General features: G+C 36.2%; 1 protein-coding gene across 2 annotated transcripts; it reads left to right on the top strand.

Moving 5' to 3' along the window:
• The first annotated feature begins 433 nt into the window (after positions 1-433).
• On the top strand, positions 434-3,950 carry LOC111801197 (vesicle-associated protein 2-1). Of its 2 annotated transcripts, none has more exons than XM_023685203.2 (7): positions 434-916; positions 1,874-1,944; positions 2,060-2,141; positions 2,297-2,412; positions 2,505-2,618; positions 3,437-3,508; positions 3,610-3,950. In XM_023685203.2, exons 1-7 carry the CDS (start codon positions 856-858, stop codon positions 3,742-3,744), a joined length of 651 nt encoding a protein of 216 aa, XP_023540971.1. In that variant the 5' UTR covers positions 434-855; the 3' UTR covers positions 3,745-3,950. The 2 variants fall into 2 exon arrangements, with proteins under 2 accessions (XP_023540971.1, XP_023540972.1); XM_023685204.2 differs by having other exon boundaries at positions 435-916; positions 3,440-3,508.
• The last annotated feature ends 11,523 nt before the right edge of the window (positions 3,951-15,473 follow it).

Here is a 15,473-nt window from a genome sequence, read left to right as displayed (position 1 = left end):
AAAAAAAAAAACCTTAGTTAAATGAAGAAGAGACGCTGCGAGCAGTGGTGTCGTCGGGATGAATGAAAAAAGGGCAAAGAGAGAGAGTTCGAAAGGATGGAAATCGAGCTGCATGGTCACCGAGGTAGCCATCTAGGTTAAACTAAATATTAATTCTAAAAAAAAAAAAAAAAAAAAAAAAAATATATATATATATATATATATACATACATATATATATATATATATATTAAGAACTAAAAATATAATTTTATCAATATTTAAAAAAAAGAAATAAAAAGGAAATAGAGATGACACGTCAACATTCATATTGAATGAGGTGGCACGTGAGTGGGCCATTTTACAGTCTGGTAGACGAAAACCCCCTTCCTTCCCATTGTCTCTTGACACGTGTCACTTTTTTTCTCTCTCTCTCTCTCTCTAGTTTCAGTGAAGTTCTTCGGTAGGCATCGCAGAGGTTGCCCAATAATCTTTCGCTAAACCTCCTTTTTCGCTCTCTATTTGGCCATCTTCCAACTCGATCCTTCTTCCGTGCCTTAATTTTCGAAACTTCTTCTGTGTTCTTTTTCGATTCAATTTGGACCGAGCAATCCGTACCTTTTCTTCTCCATTCATTTCACCACAACTTTTCTCGCTCTATCTCATTCATATCGCAAAATCTCCCTCATCCTTCTATTTCCTTCTCTCTGTTTTCGGGCACACCCATTCCGGGGTTCTTGGATTTCTGGATTTTTGGATTTTGTTTTTGTTTTTGTTTGTGTGTTGTGTTCTTTAATGATTGGCCGCTGGAGTGGAACTCGGTAACTGGGTTGAACTCTGTTTTTCGTTTTGTTTTTGATCTCGGTTTGTGCCGTCATGAGTGCTGGAGGTGGAAATCGCTTAATCTCCGTTCAACCGGATGAGTTGAAGTTTCAGAGTATGTAATTTTGTTTCGATGTTTCGGATTTGTTTTAGTTTCTTATATCTTCTTGTTCTTATGTATGTTCTTGAATCTTCAGTGGTTGTTCGTTTAATTTTTGTGTTGTTTTTGCTTGGAATTGATTGATTTTGCTCATTCTTGTCATGGGAGGAGGAAAACGTTGTTATATGAGGATTAGGGTATGGATTTATGTGGGGAAATTCTGTGATTGTGAGCGTTTTTCAGGTCCTTATTGTTATCATTCCAAGGAAACTTTTCTGGAATCTGCCAAAATACTCAATAATCATGTAGCATTTTCAATTTCCTTGTATTGAGTGTTGAGATTTGAGTGTTGTAGTATGCTATAGGGGACAAAGCCTCCTAGCCTCAAGCCATTTTCATGGAGGTGGAGGCGTTTTCTAAGAGAGACATATGCCTCTTGTAAATGAAAAGAAGGGCTAAGCCCTGATCTAAAATTTGTGTGTCGTCTTGAGACGACCGGTTACGATAGATTGTTTGGTGGCATCATCATATTTGTGATGAACATTTTGGAGCTGGTTGAATGGATCTTAAAGAAGACTGGATACAGTTTTCATGGTCCAATGTTTTGTGTTTGATCATTGACTGAATGCTTACTTTGCTGTTAAGGATGTTGTTATAGTGTTTGGTTATAAATAGATGAAGTTTGAAAGAAGAACGCTAGGATATTGTTTAGTGGTTTAGGCTCGAGTGTATCACGAAAGGGCAAGTTCCAAGTAACTCGAATACTAGGGGAGTTATCGTGTAGTTCTATTATCTTTTGAAATATCGCTCTACGATATCCAATGTGTTATGACACCAACATATTGTATCGAAGAAACGATAAAGGATGTTCATTCAGTGGTTTTGTTTGTTCATGAGTGTATTCATATGACTGGTTTCCTGGTTAACATTTTTTGTGTTTTGAACTTATGAACGTCGGGCCAATATCATCAGTTGAGTTGGAAAAGCAGAGCTTTTGTGATCTTAAAGTTGCAAACAACACAGAACATCATGTTGCCTTTAAGGTAATAAATAGTTTGATTGTTATAATCGACCTTGACTATCGATTACCGAACGAATTTTGCATATTTTGTATTTGGTTAACTTTAAATGTATATTTCTCTATCACTCGTGCTATAGGTCAAAACGACCTCGCCCAAGAAGTACTTTGTGCGTCCCAACACAGGTGTTGTACAGCCTTGGGATTCTTGCATCATAAGAGGTCTTAATTGTTATAACCATTTTATTCTTATCTATTGCAATGATAAAGGAGTTTTCTGCTAACCTTACCATTATTTGCCCTCGAGTTTTCTCTTGATTCGTCGAGCTTTATCTTTATCTGTTAAAATAACGTCGAAGTTGCTCGTGGATCGACAGTGACTCTCCAAGCCCAGCGAGAGTATCCTGCAGATATGCATTGCAAAGATAAGTTTCTCTTACAAAGTACAATCGTCCCTCCAAATACTGATGTCGATGAGCTTCCGTCTGATGCTGTAAGAATTTTGACTCGGGCGTTCGTTCGTTTGAATGAACATAGCATTTCATTATAATAAGCTCCATTTAAGTGTTATGATCTTATTTTCAGTTCAATAAGGAGAGTGGAAGGACAATCGAGGAATGCAAGCTTAAGGTTATCTATATGTTTCCTAATTCAGCTATGGGGAACCCAGAAGATGAAAAGAATTCTCAAAACTCCACTGTGAGTGCTCAAATTCTCCTTTTTGTCCCTTTCGTATATAAATAATGCTTGTTTTGAAATGCCCTTTGTCCATAGTTGTCTGCATATTCATAAGTTGTTTGCCCTACTGATTATTTGTAGACATAAAGCCTTTATGGCTCGTAAATTTTAAACTAGTATAAATGCAACGGCCCAAGCCTACCGATAACCGATATTGTCCTCTTTGGGCTTTTCCTCTTGGGCTTTCCCTCAAAGTTTTTACAATGTCTCTGCTAGGGAGAGGTTTCCACACCCTTATAAAGGGTGTTTCGTTCTCCTCTCCAATCGATGTGGGATCCACAATCCATCCCTCTTTAGGGCCTAGCGAGGACGCTGACACTCATTCCTTTCTCCAATCCATGTGGGACCCCCACCAAATCCACCCCCCTTCGGGGCCCAGCGTTCTCGCTGGCGCATCGCCTCATGTCCACCCCCTTTGGGGCTCAGCCTCCTCGCTCGCATATTGACTTGTGTCTGGCTTTGATACCATTTGTAACGGCCCAAGCCCACCGCTAGCATATATTGTCCTCTTTGAGCTTTCCGTTTCAGACTTCCTCTCAAAGTTTTTAAAACGCTAAGAAGAGGTTTCCACACCCTTATAAACCACCATAGGTTGGCTAGTGGTCAATAAGGGTCGAGGAAATGAAGTCAAACCCTGGTAATCACCTATTTAGTTATTCATATGCTATGAGTTATTCTGATAACGTAGAAGCGTGAGATGATTGTCTCGTGAGAGTAGGCAAAGAAAATTAAAACGAGTATAGATTGTTGTCTCATTTACCGTCTTGTCCCAAAATCAGCAGGCTGTACAACGTCTAAAGGATGAAAGAGACATGGCTATAAGGCAAACTCATCAATTACAACAAGAACTGGTGAGTTAAAGAACACCACCAACTTTGATTCAAGTTAGCATTGAGGTGTTAGTTAGTAGGTGATAGAATAATGTATATTGATTCGAAATACTGTGGAATAGGGGATGCTGAAGAGACGAAAATATCGGAAGGGGGATCCTGGGTTCTCGTTTACGTTCGCGATCTTCGTGGGGATCATTGGGATCATGGCAGGTTTCCTGTTGAATCTCACATTATCTTCACCAGGTACAGAATGAGTTTGGGGCGGGCATGTGTTTCAGATGCTGAGCAGACAATTTTTGTGGTCAATTTCATTGTATAATTTCTCTACTTCCCAAGTTTTGTATATTAGGAAACGCTGCAAATTTGTGGTCTTCATATCATACCTTCATTTTTCAAACAAATTGTTCATTTTTGTGCCAATGGAATATGAATGAATGCGGATTAAGTTTTAGTTCTTTTATACTAATTCTTTTTTTAGGGATGTTTTTGGATGTAATTTGTCTTTCGGACTTACCGTCAAGACTTTAAAGGTTTCCGCACCTTTATAGAAGGGTGTTTTGTTCTATACTCTCACAATTCACCCCTCTTTGCCCAACGTCCTTACTAGCACACCACCTCGTGTCTACCCCTTCGGGGAATAGCCTCCTCGTTGGCACATCGCCTGATGTCTTGCTTTAATACCATTTGTAACATCTTAATATAAAGGGTGTTCCGTTGTCGGGTGGGACTCTCACAATTAATTTAGTTCATTGAGAAACCAAATTATTTATTGAACAAACACACCTAATATAACATGTTATTTTATATACACCGACTAGTATGAGATCTTCTCCAACAATTTCAAAAAAAAAAAAAAAAAAAAAAAGAAAAAAAAATTAAGGAATTTCTTTGTCTATTTATTTTCTTTTTTAAAATTGTATTCTATACAGAATGATTCAGACCTCTCTTTTATTTTAATGTTTTTCATTTACTTCATTCAATTATTATCTTAATAAGATAACATATTTAAATTAAATTATACCAAAAAAAAAAAATAATGATAATTATATAAGAATAATTCACATACAAAAACATGTATACAACATAACAGTTTCATTATTGATATTATAAGGTTTGAAAAATATATTTAAAAGTTGTAACGTCGTATTCATATTAAGATTTTGAATTCGGATTTGACATTTGCCAGTCCGCATTCTCTTACATCCTCTACGACATGTTCCCACTATTCACTTGAACAACTTTTAAGAGTGAAAACTATCATTCACAAAATACACAAAGGAATTACATAGTACGAAATAACGTAAAAACGGATTCATTAAAAAATCCCATTCGATATTCAAATTGTTTCTTTTTGATTCGGTGAAATTTCATCCAAATGCAGTAGGATCACAGTAAAGAGAACTATTCCGATTTCAGCAAAGTTGAAGAAAAAAAAGAATTTTATTTATCTTAGAGATTGGGTAATTCTAGAATTTTGTTAATTGAATTATGATCCATCCAAAGAGTAAAAAGAATCGACTAATTATTCTATGATTCATAAATTTTGACTCGATTTCTATATGGGATAAAGAGTTGTTGGTGAAAAATCAAAAACGGTAAACGTCAATTTTTTATAAAAAAAGGAATCATAGTTTAAAAATCGAAAAACTTTTTCAGTGAGCATAAAACATGTTAAAATAATCTGTGGTGGTCGGTGGAAATACCTTTTCCCGTCGAAAACAATTTTTACCAAGTAGATAATGTAGTCATATTGTGGAGATGCGTCGGGACTATCATAACCCGAGTTCAAATTCCAAATCTTAGTTCAAACCGTGAACTGGGACAACAATCTTTAATCAAATTTGGAAGAGGAGTGGGTGAGGTAAAGATGCAATGCACATAGAATAGAAATGGCAAAGAAGCAAATATTTTGAAAGAAGAGAAAATCACATGCCATTGAGTTATTAGGTTTTAATTTTTAGGGTTTTGTGGCCAACCAATCACTCCTATTGCTCATGCTTAGCCCACTTCATTTTGTGTAAATTTTACTTATTTTTATATAATATCTAAAAACTAATTTTAAACACCGACCAAATCCGTAAAAGATATACCAATTTTTTCTTCGTGTAGTCATATTTTGTAACGGTTACAAAAGTCGTTGGAGAGGGACGCGTCTATTACCACATCAACTATGAAATCGATTGTATTCTGAAAAAATTTGATAGAACCGATTCAGTTTACGGGTTGATATTTTTGGCAAAAATAGGGTTAAAAATTTAAGGTAGCCCTATTTACTTTTAAAAGGCTTAAAAATATTTAACGTTTATAACTAATGTTAGTGATGCGTCGTAACTTGTAAATATTTGATATTTGAACTTTATGATATTTTAGTTATTAATATACCTGTATTGTGAATAAATATAATTTTTTTAAATAATTAAAAAAACCCGACAACCCAATCAACCAAACGCGAAAATAGAGTGTTAGGTTGGGTTGTAAACTCTATTCAAGTTGCTCGAGTCACCCACTCAACCAACCCATAATTTCAAGTAGGTCAAAAAGATTTTTCCAACCCAACTAAACCTAACTCGTGTACACCGTTACTCGATATAAACCATTTATCGGGTCATCGGGTCACGAAGAGTGTTTTGTTTGGAGTCATGATTTGACTATGTAAATGTTAATGGAAAATTTGGTACATTAGATGTTGAAGTAACATTTCCACTTACCTCTTGACTTGGGGATCCTACATTGTCCCTTTCCTACTCACTTCTCATCTCCTTTTCTCTTTCTTTCCTCAAAAACTACATTTTTTTTTGGAAAAATTATTATGCGAGGGCATTTATGTAATTATACATGATACACGAAGCGTTGTAATGGATCAGTGATTTATTTTTGGTCCGTTTCTAATAGGGGTAATGATCTTATCGTCCATTCATCCCATTTAACAAGAACTTCTTCGAGAACAAAATTTAAGTTATGGATGAGCTAGAAAAAACAGGTTCTACGCATTAAAATTTAATACATTTTTTTTTTTAGATTAGGTTCCATCTTGGTGTTACGATGTATATTTCTTCCTGTGTCTTCTCTATTTTGTTCTTCATATTCTTCATCTGGATCGAGTGTGTAAGTTCTGCGATCTTTAACAACTAGTATTAGAGTTAAAGAGATTCACCACGATCTGTGAAGATGACAAGTTTGAAAATTAGGATCGAGAAGCTTGATAGCTTCGATATTGATTTTTGGAAGGTGTAGGTTGAAGATTATCTGTACTAGAAAGATATTCACAAGCCCTTGTTCAGGGTGAAACTGAATTCCATGACCACGGAGCAGTGGAAGCTCAAGGATTAATAGATTTTAGAGTTGATCCATTTGACGGTATAATACCTGAAGTAAGAATAAAGTAACTCAAGTAAGATTAAGCCGCCCATGTGAGTTCTAAAGGATTAAGGGAAATGAATTAAAGAGATTCAAGCCGGAACAAGGACTCTAACCAAGTCATTTCAATACCTTCCTCGATTTTTAATCTCTTATTAAGGTACTCAAGAACCTAAAAATGACCAACAAATCGTACGTAATGTTTATAAGAAATTTGGATTTTAAAGAAAAATAACCAAAATACCCTTGAACTTCAACAAATTTACCAAAACGCCATGGATTAGGAAATCAAATCCGTGGCGGTGAGCAGTTTTTAGAAAATCCACACTATCTTAGCTTTCAACCTTTGGATTTTCACCAAATTTGAGTATGTTCCGAACCTCATCATATCCAACAGCTAAAATTTAAATTGGAGATAAATTGCTCGATAACTGAAGAGGATATTCTCGACGAAAAATCTAGAAAACTCAAACTTCAATTCATGATGATTCTAGAGGTTTTAACGTCGGTTTAAGCTCCCTCTATAAAGTATGAAGTAGGGGCTTTCATTTGGAACAAGAATCGAGCTAACTCGAGCCTCCAATTTCAAGTTATAGCCTTTGAGATTTTGAGTTTCCTACTCTACTTCTTTCAAATTTGAGAGTTATAGTCCACCATTTCCCTTTAAACTTGTTCTTACACCTTCTAAATAAGATTACCCACAAGTTCGATGAAGGAGTCGAGTGCTGAAGAAGCCTCAAATATCAATTCCCAATCTAGCCTGCCATTAACGAGAAGAGGCTAAGCTTCAAATTTCAATCCGAGCCTACAAGCAAATTCACCGAGAGAGGCCAATCTCATTCGGTTTCTACACTTTCAAGGAACATTTCCATAGAAAACCGCAAAGACTAACAAATCATGGAGGGTGCCCACGGGCTCAAATTGAGGGTAAAGATTGAATTCCTATATGCAATCCATTTTTCTTAAAATTGAGCATTCCTTTAGTTAATACGTCATAAAACAAGCTATCCAAGAAAACGAAAATTCGGTATTTTGGGTGAGTTGTAGACCGAGGAAACAAATAAAAAATTAAGACCACACGCTTAAAGACGTTCCTCCAAAATAATTTCTTTAGCTAGACGGAAGAATAAAGAAGAAATTTCATGAAAAAATCGAGCATTGAATAGCTCTAGAATTGACTGTCCAATAGAAATTTTATGGGTTGAGCTACAACGAGGAAAATAATTTTTGGCAAACTTTGGAGGTGAATAACTTAGGCTATAATCCACGAGAATGTATGAAATTAATCTTTAGCTCTTCCCCGTAACACCATCTTTAAGTTTCATGAAGGAATTGAGGAGAGAAACGATTTTTCAGGCTGCGACTGCGTAGTTACTCTTTGGGAATAACAGGTACCGGAGCATTACACTCCCCTCAGTGAAAGTTCTATTATGTCCTTTGAATCCAAATGTCTGTTATGATGGCGCATGCCTCGTGGGCTCTGCATGCATCATATTATTTATGTTATGTGATTGTGTTCTATGTAATGACATATGATGCTATTATATGTATGTATATGATATCCATTACGCCATATAGTAAATGAAATGAAACACTATGTACGTCATGTTATATGTTGTCATGTAAGCTATGTGATGGATTATTTGATGATTGTCATGTATACATGATGCATATATGTACTATGTCATGGATGAAAGAAAAAAAAAAAAAAAGAGAATGATGTTAATGTTATGCTATGAATGAAAATCATGGAGACCTCATGCATGTATGTATATCATGTGCATCAGAATGCTTCCCCATTATGTTATGCTAGTATGGACACGTACCTTCAATATTTATGTTCGCCATAATATTATGCGGGTCTTTCCTTTCCTATGGCTTTCGGTGACATGTTAGCGTGTTGTGCCCGACCAAGTTAGGCCTAGGGAGTATGTATACGATTCCGCCTAGTGAGTCCACGTGCGCGTGCGTGGGCCGTGTGTGGGGAAGTACCACACATCCAACACTGCACGAAACTGGAAAGAGCTTAAGGTCATGTTACGATTTTAAAGGATAAGTCCCAATCATGTTATGTGTGTGATTGCATTACTAACTCCAATTGTGGGATGACTTACCGAGTATTTCGTAAAATACTCAAGCCACATGCTACCCTTGTATTTTTCAGGTAAAGGTAAAGCATCTCTGCACGGATGACGGTGAATGCTAGAATGACCATGGAAGTCAAGATAAGGCAGTGGTATGCATTGATTTTCATTTAGTAGTTGATAGGTGGCTTTTCATTTTCGTATTCAAATACTATGTTATTTTTATTTTCTTGTTTCAAATTAGACTTGTAAGTCCATGGTTTCATTTTTAAAATGTTTTATTTTAAATATTCGCATATGTTATTAAAGACATGTATGTGGTGATGTCACTAATTTAGGCAAGGAAATTAAGGGCGTTATAGTTGGTATCAGAGCCTTAGGTTTTTAGATCCTGTAGATCGGCCTACAATGTAGGCCCAACATACTTCCATGGTCCTTCAGCAGATCTCCTACCGACGTTAAGTATGCCTTACAAAAGATAATAAATAATGTTGTTTTGTTATGCTATGTTTTACCTTGCATGGAATGTGAAGATTTCAGTAGTGTAATATGAACTAAATGTTATAGTACTTTAACGTTGGATTTCCTAGCCATGTAGTTAAGGTTTCAAGATTCTTATATGAAGCTTGATTTGTAAGTACTTACATGTAAGGATACCCATTATGCTTATGTGATACCAATTTAAGAATACTCATTATGCTTATGTTATACCAGTTTAAGAATACTCAATATGCTTATGTGATACCAGTTTAAGGATACTCATTATGCTTATGCGATACCAGTTTTTAAAGGGGTCTTGTTACGTTTTCTTCTTAATGTTACAAAGGATTTGAAAGAAAAAACCCTAAGATTGAGTTAAGTATTTAAGGTTTTCCAACATTAGTGTCCACACGAGTATTGAATTCAAGAAGCGCCTGAGCCATAAACTTACTAAATGAATTATGTTGCTCATGATATTTTAGGAGAAAACTCAATATGACATGATAAGGTTAGGTATGAAATTTGGTGATCATTAGATTATGATAAGGACTAAACCAATGGTAGGTGTAAAATGACTAAAATGCCCCTATAATTATGTATCATTGGCTTATGACCAAAGTGACCCCTAAATGACATGAAACTTGATGAGGAGTCTTATTTCATGTTTTAAAAGGATTGTACAAAGTTACAAGACCATTAGAATTTGTTGAAGATTTAAACCAAGATTTGGGGTGGTAATGACCAAAATACCCTTATGAAAATTCTAAGATGTGTTCAAGATCCTACAAGACTCAAAATATTATGCAAATTTATATGAGACTTGTTTATGATATTAAGGGTAAGTATGTAAGATCTTAAGGGAATTAGGACGAGTGCTTAATCGAGAACCAACTGACGCCAACAAGACTGTGAATAGAGATACAAACTTGAACAAACTTGAACCACAAGCTGAGGAGTCGAGAGTGAGAATAGAGATCTAAACCTGAACATCAAGTTGAGGAGTCGAAGACCTTACAATCGAAAATAAAGAACCAAATTGACGCCGACGAGAGTGAGACACAGACCTTGTAATAAAAAACAAAGAACCAAACTGACATCGACGAGAGTGAGATACAATACAAAAACCAGACGAACAAACGCATAAAGAAGAAGAAGAAGAAAATGTAATGGCGAGAGATGAAGAGTTCATAAAGAGTACTGAGTAGTACAAATGGAAGTGTAACGCAACTTATATTCTCAATCGATTGTCTACTCCACTTCTTGGAGATAAGTCGCCGTTTGAATTTCTCTAAGGCTACTCTTCACATTATGACAATTTCCATACATTTGGTTGTCGTGTTTATCGTTGCATGTGTGATTATATGTCTAACAAACTTTCTCCTCGCAACATTCTATGCATTTTCATGGGTTATAGTTCTCCTCATAAAGGATTTTGTTCTCTTGATCCCACCGTCTCTAGGCTATACATCACCCGCCACACTCAATTTAATGAGACTCACTTTCACGTTGTCCCTAGCTTCCAGGCCCAACCTATTTTCTCTTCTCATATTTCAAATTTCTTGGAATTGCGTCTTTACCATATTGATCAATTTCCCCTACCGCTTCTTTACCACACATTACTCGATTCAACTCCTCTCTGTGTGATATTTGTTTTGACCTTGTGGATGAGTCTATGCAGGTTTATACTTATCTTGCAGGTCCCTCTTTGCCACCCTTGGCTTCTGATCTGCCCTCTATTGAACCTGTGGTTGATTCTTCTTCTTTTTGGGCTTTCATCTTGTGATCACACAAGCCAAATCTATTATTTTCAAGACTCGTCGTCCAACAAATCTTGATGTATTGGACTCTTTTTTTTTTTTTTTTTTTTTTTTGCTCTTTTTGCATCCACGGAGCCAAGAGGATTCAAATCTACGGTTAAGAATCTTGGTTAGCTTGCTGCCATGGATGAGAAAATGTGAGCTTTATAACAAAATGACATTTGGATTCTGGTTCCTCTGATAAGTTCAGCTGCAGATTGTTAGAGCAGAAAACATAAACAATTGGATCTCAAGTGCGGTTTTATTAATTCTAAGCATGACATTATATAGCATTTACAAAAAGATATAAAAAGATAGAAACCACAAATAACCTAAAGTAGTTGAACATAAAAATATCAGCACAAACATCCTAAGAGTCCTAAAGAATAGGACTCCCTAAAAACTAGAACTATATTTAAAATAGAAAACTAGACCCGTGACTCCTAACATTCCCTCCCTTAAACTTATTCCAGTGTTTTTTTACAAGAATTAGTTTAAGTCTGAAATATCACATACACCAATCTCTTTACGCAGTTTCTGAAATGCTTCCAACTTGAGAGGGTTTGTCAACAAATCAGCAAGTTGATCTCGAGTACCATAGAACACTAAGTTGACAGTGCCTTCTTTTGTAAGATCTCTAAGAAAATGAAATCTCACGCTTATGTGCTTAGAACGACCATGTAGAACTTATTAAAGATCACATATTTGTTTAGATTGTTGTCAGTTAGTATCTAACTAAATCTCTGTTATTTATAGTTAGGAGTTAGATTTAGTTTTGATTTGATTAGATTTAGTTTTGATTTGTTTACTGGGTTGTTACCAGATTTTCTGCAGATTTTTAGGTAGATTTTCTAGATATCTCTTTGTATTCTGTGTCTATATATATAGAGCATTCTTGCTCTTCATAATTTAATAAACTCATCAACCATTCAATAACTCAGTCTTTCACTAACAATTGGTATCAGAGCTATCTTCTTAAGGGATATGTGAGATCAAGATGGAAGGAGAATCCAGTTTTTCCGCTGTTGCACCACTAGCCTTTGATGGAGACAATTATCAAATGTGGGCAGTTCGTATGACGACTTATTTGGAGGCCTTGGATCTTTGGGAAGCAATAGAAGAGGATTACGAGGTCCCTCCGCTTCCAGCAAATCCTACTGTAGCACAAATCAAATTACAGAAGGAAAAGAAGACAAGGAAATCAAAGGCGAAAGCTTGCCTATTTGCTGCTGTATCTCAAATGATCTTCATGCGAATAATGTCCCTCAAAACAGCAAAGGAAATCTGGGATTATCTCAAGGCCGAATATGAAGGAGATGAGAGGATTCGTGGAATGAAAGCCCTAAATTTGATTAGGGATTTTGAGTTGCAGAAGATGAAGGAGTCGGAGTCGGTGAAAGAGTACTCTGACAGACTTCTCAGTATTGCCAACAAGGTGAGATTGCTTGGTTCTGTTTTAAATGATTCAAGGATCGTTGAAAAGCTGCTAGTCACTGTTCTAGAGAAGTTTGAAGCCACCATTACTACTCTGGAGAACACCAAAGACTTGTCAAAGATTTCTCTTACAGAGCTCTTGAATGCTTTACAAGCACAAGAGCAAAGGAGGTCTATGAGTCAAGAAGGGGTGATTGAAGGTGCCTTACTTGTTAAGCATCAAGATAGCCGCATGTAATAAAAACAACAAAAATTTCAAAAATCAATTGACGTATGGAGATTCATCTGCCAATTATCAGAAGACAAAAGGAGGAGGTTTCAAAAAATCCTATCCACCTTGCCGCCATTGTGAGAAAAAAGGTCATCCACCGTACAAGTGTTGGAGAAAACCTGACGTCTTCTGCTCCAAGTGCAATCAACTTGGACATGAAGCTGTGATCTGCAAAACCAAATATCAGGTGAAAGAAGTAGATGCACAGGTAGTTGATCAAGAAGGAGAAGAAGATCAATTGTGTATGGTCACTTCTTCCTCAAGCAAAGAATCAAGCGAGAGCTGGTTGATTGACGTGGGTGCACAAATCACATGACATATGACAAGGAGTCTTTTGAGGAATTAAGAGACACTGAAGTTAAGAGAGTGAGGATTGGCAATGGTGAACACTTGGAAGTCAAGGGAAAAGGCACAGTAGCTATAACAAACTATGAAGGTACAAAATTTATTCCAGATGTTTTATTTGGACCTAAAATTGATCAAAATCTGTTAAGCATTGGTCAGTTACTTGATAAAGGCTATAAAGTGTTGTTTGAGAATAAGCAGTGCTTGATCAAAGATGCTAGTGGCAAAGACTTGTTCAATGTCAAAATGGAAGGAGAAAACTTTGCTCTAAATCCGACGGCCTTTATATCCAGAGTTAGTACCATTGAGATTTGGCACAAAAGACTTAGACACTTTCATCATCAAGGTTTGATTCAGATGCAATCAAAGAAACTGGTAGAAGAACTCACTGATGAGGACATGCCTCCTTGCCGTACTTGTAATTTTAGGAAGCAACATAGGTAACCCTTTCCTAAACCGGCATGGAGAGGTTCGAAAAAATTGCAGCTGGTTCATACTGAGCTTTGTAGTCCTCAGCGAACACCATCATTAAATGGTAATCTTTATTACACTATTTTTATTGATGATCTAACAGAAGTTGCGGGTGTATTTTGGAAATTCAAAGCCAGAGTTGAGAATGAAAGTGCATGCTTGATTCAGACTATAAGATTAGATTATGGCAAAGAGTACACTTCAGAAACTTTTAACAGGTTTGTGAAGAGGCTGAAATTGAACATCAATTGACAGCACCATACACTCCTCAACAGAATAACGTCAGTGAAAGGAGGAATAGATTCATAATGAAGATGACGAGATGCATGCTTCATGAGAAGGATCTTCCAAAACGTTTGTGGGAAAAAACAGCAAACACTGTTGTGTGTTTGAAAAATCGAATTTCAACAAAAGCTGTGAAGGACTTACACCATTTGAAGTTTGGTATGGTTACAAACATTCTTTAAAGTTTCTTAGAGTATTGGGGTGTCTTTGCTTCACTTACATTCCATAGGTCAAGTTTGATAAGCTTGACAAGGTCAAGTTTGACAAGCTTGACAAAAAGGCAGAAGCTGTCATTTTTGTTGGGTATAGCATTATATCAAAAGCTTACAGAGTTTTTCAACCACACATTAGTTGTGTTATTGTGAGCCGAGATGTTCATTTTGCTGAAAATGAACAATGAAATTGGGAAGAATTGACGAAGATGAATCAGATTTCTAATGCACCAAACAATTTAACCTTTGGTAGCATGTTAGAAGAGTCTGAAGATGAACGACAAAAGGAGTCTGAAGATGAACGACAAGATGCTTTGGTTAATGATGCACCTGTTAGAGGAGGAGCTTTCGGTGATCGAGAAAAACAAAATCTGGTAGTTGGTTGATCGACCTCTAAACAGAAAGATAACTGGAGCAAGATGGGTGTTAAAAAAAAAGCTTGGAGTTCACAGCATCTAAACAAGGAGGAGTGTTAAAGATCACGTATTTGTTTAGATTGCTGTCAGTTAGTATCTAACTAAATCTCCGTTATAGTTAGGAGTTAGATTTAGTTTTTGATTTGATTAGATTTTGTTTTGATTTGTTTACTAGTTTGTTACCAGATTTTTAGGTAGATTTTCTAGATATCTCTTTGTATTCTGTGTATATATATAGAGCATTCTTGCTCTTCATAATTTAATAATCTCATTAACCATTCAATAACTCAGTCTTTCACTAATAGAACTAGATTATTTGACAGCTTAATAGTTGAAGCATTATCGCACATGAGTTTGGTTCCTTCTATCTGTAAAGAACCGATCTCCTTGAGTATTCTTCTCATCCAAATAGCTTGACATGCACATGCAGCAGCAACAACAAACTCTACGTTTGTGGTTGATAAAGTGACTATAGGTTGCTTTCTTGATGATCAAGCCACTGCTCCTTCACTCATCATAAACACATAGCCTGAAGTGCTTTTGCGGTCTTCTATGTCGCCGACATAGTCACTATCAGTAAAATCGATCAGCTCACTCACTCCTCCCCTTTTGTAGAATATACCATAGTTACCTGTACTTTTCAAGTACCTCAAACCTCTTTTTGCTACTGCAAAATGTTGTTGAGTTGGACAAGCCATAAAACGACTTATTAGACTAACAACAAACATAAGATCAGGACGAGTGACAATGAGATACATCAAGCTTCCTACTATCTATTTGAAAAAAGTTGCATCCATTTTAATGCGATTTTCATCTTTACCAATTTTTTGTC

This window comes from Cucurbita pepo, chromosome 8, assembly GCF_057944985.1.
Source record: "Cucurbita pepo subsp. pepo isolate OVF chromosome 8, ASM5794498v1, whole genome shotgun sequence".
Taxonomy (NCBI): domain Eukaryota; kingdom Viridiplantae; phylum Streptophyta; class Magnoliopsida; order Cucurbitales; family Cucurbitaceae; genus Cucurbita; species Cucurbita pepo.
Note: the sequence above shows the minus strand (reverse complement) of the source record. Positions and strands in the feature narration are given on the sequence as shown.

Coding starts and splice junctions, on each gene's coding strand:
- LOC111801197 (XM_023685203.2), top strand. CDS start 856: ATGAGTGCTGGAGGTGGAAATCGCTTAATCTCCGTTCAACCGGATGAG. Junction 1,945..2,059: donor AACATCATGTTGCCTTTAAG/GTAATAAATAGT, acceptor CTCGTGCTATAG/GTCAAAACGACCTCGCCCAA. Junction 2,619..3,436: donor AGAATTCTCAAAACTCCACT/GTGAGTGCTCAA, acceptor TCCCAAAATCAG/CAGGCTGTACAACGTCTAAA.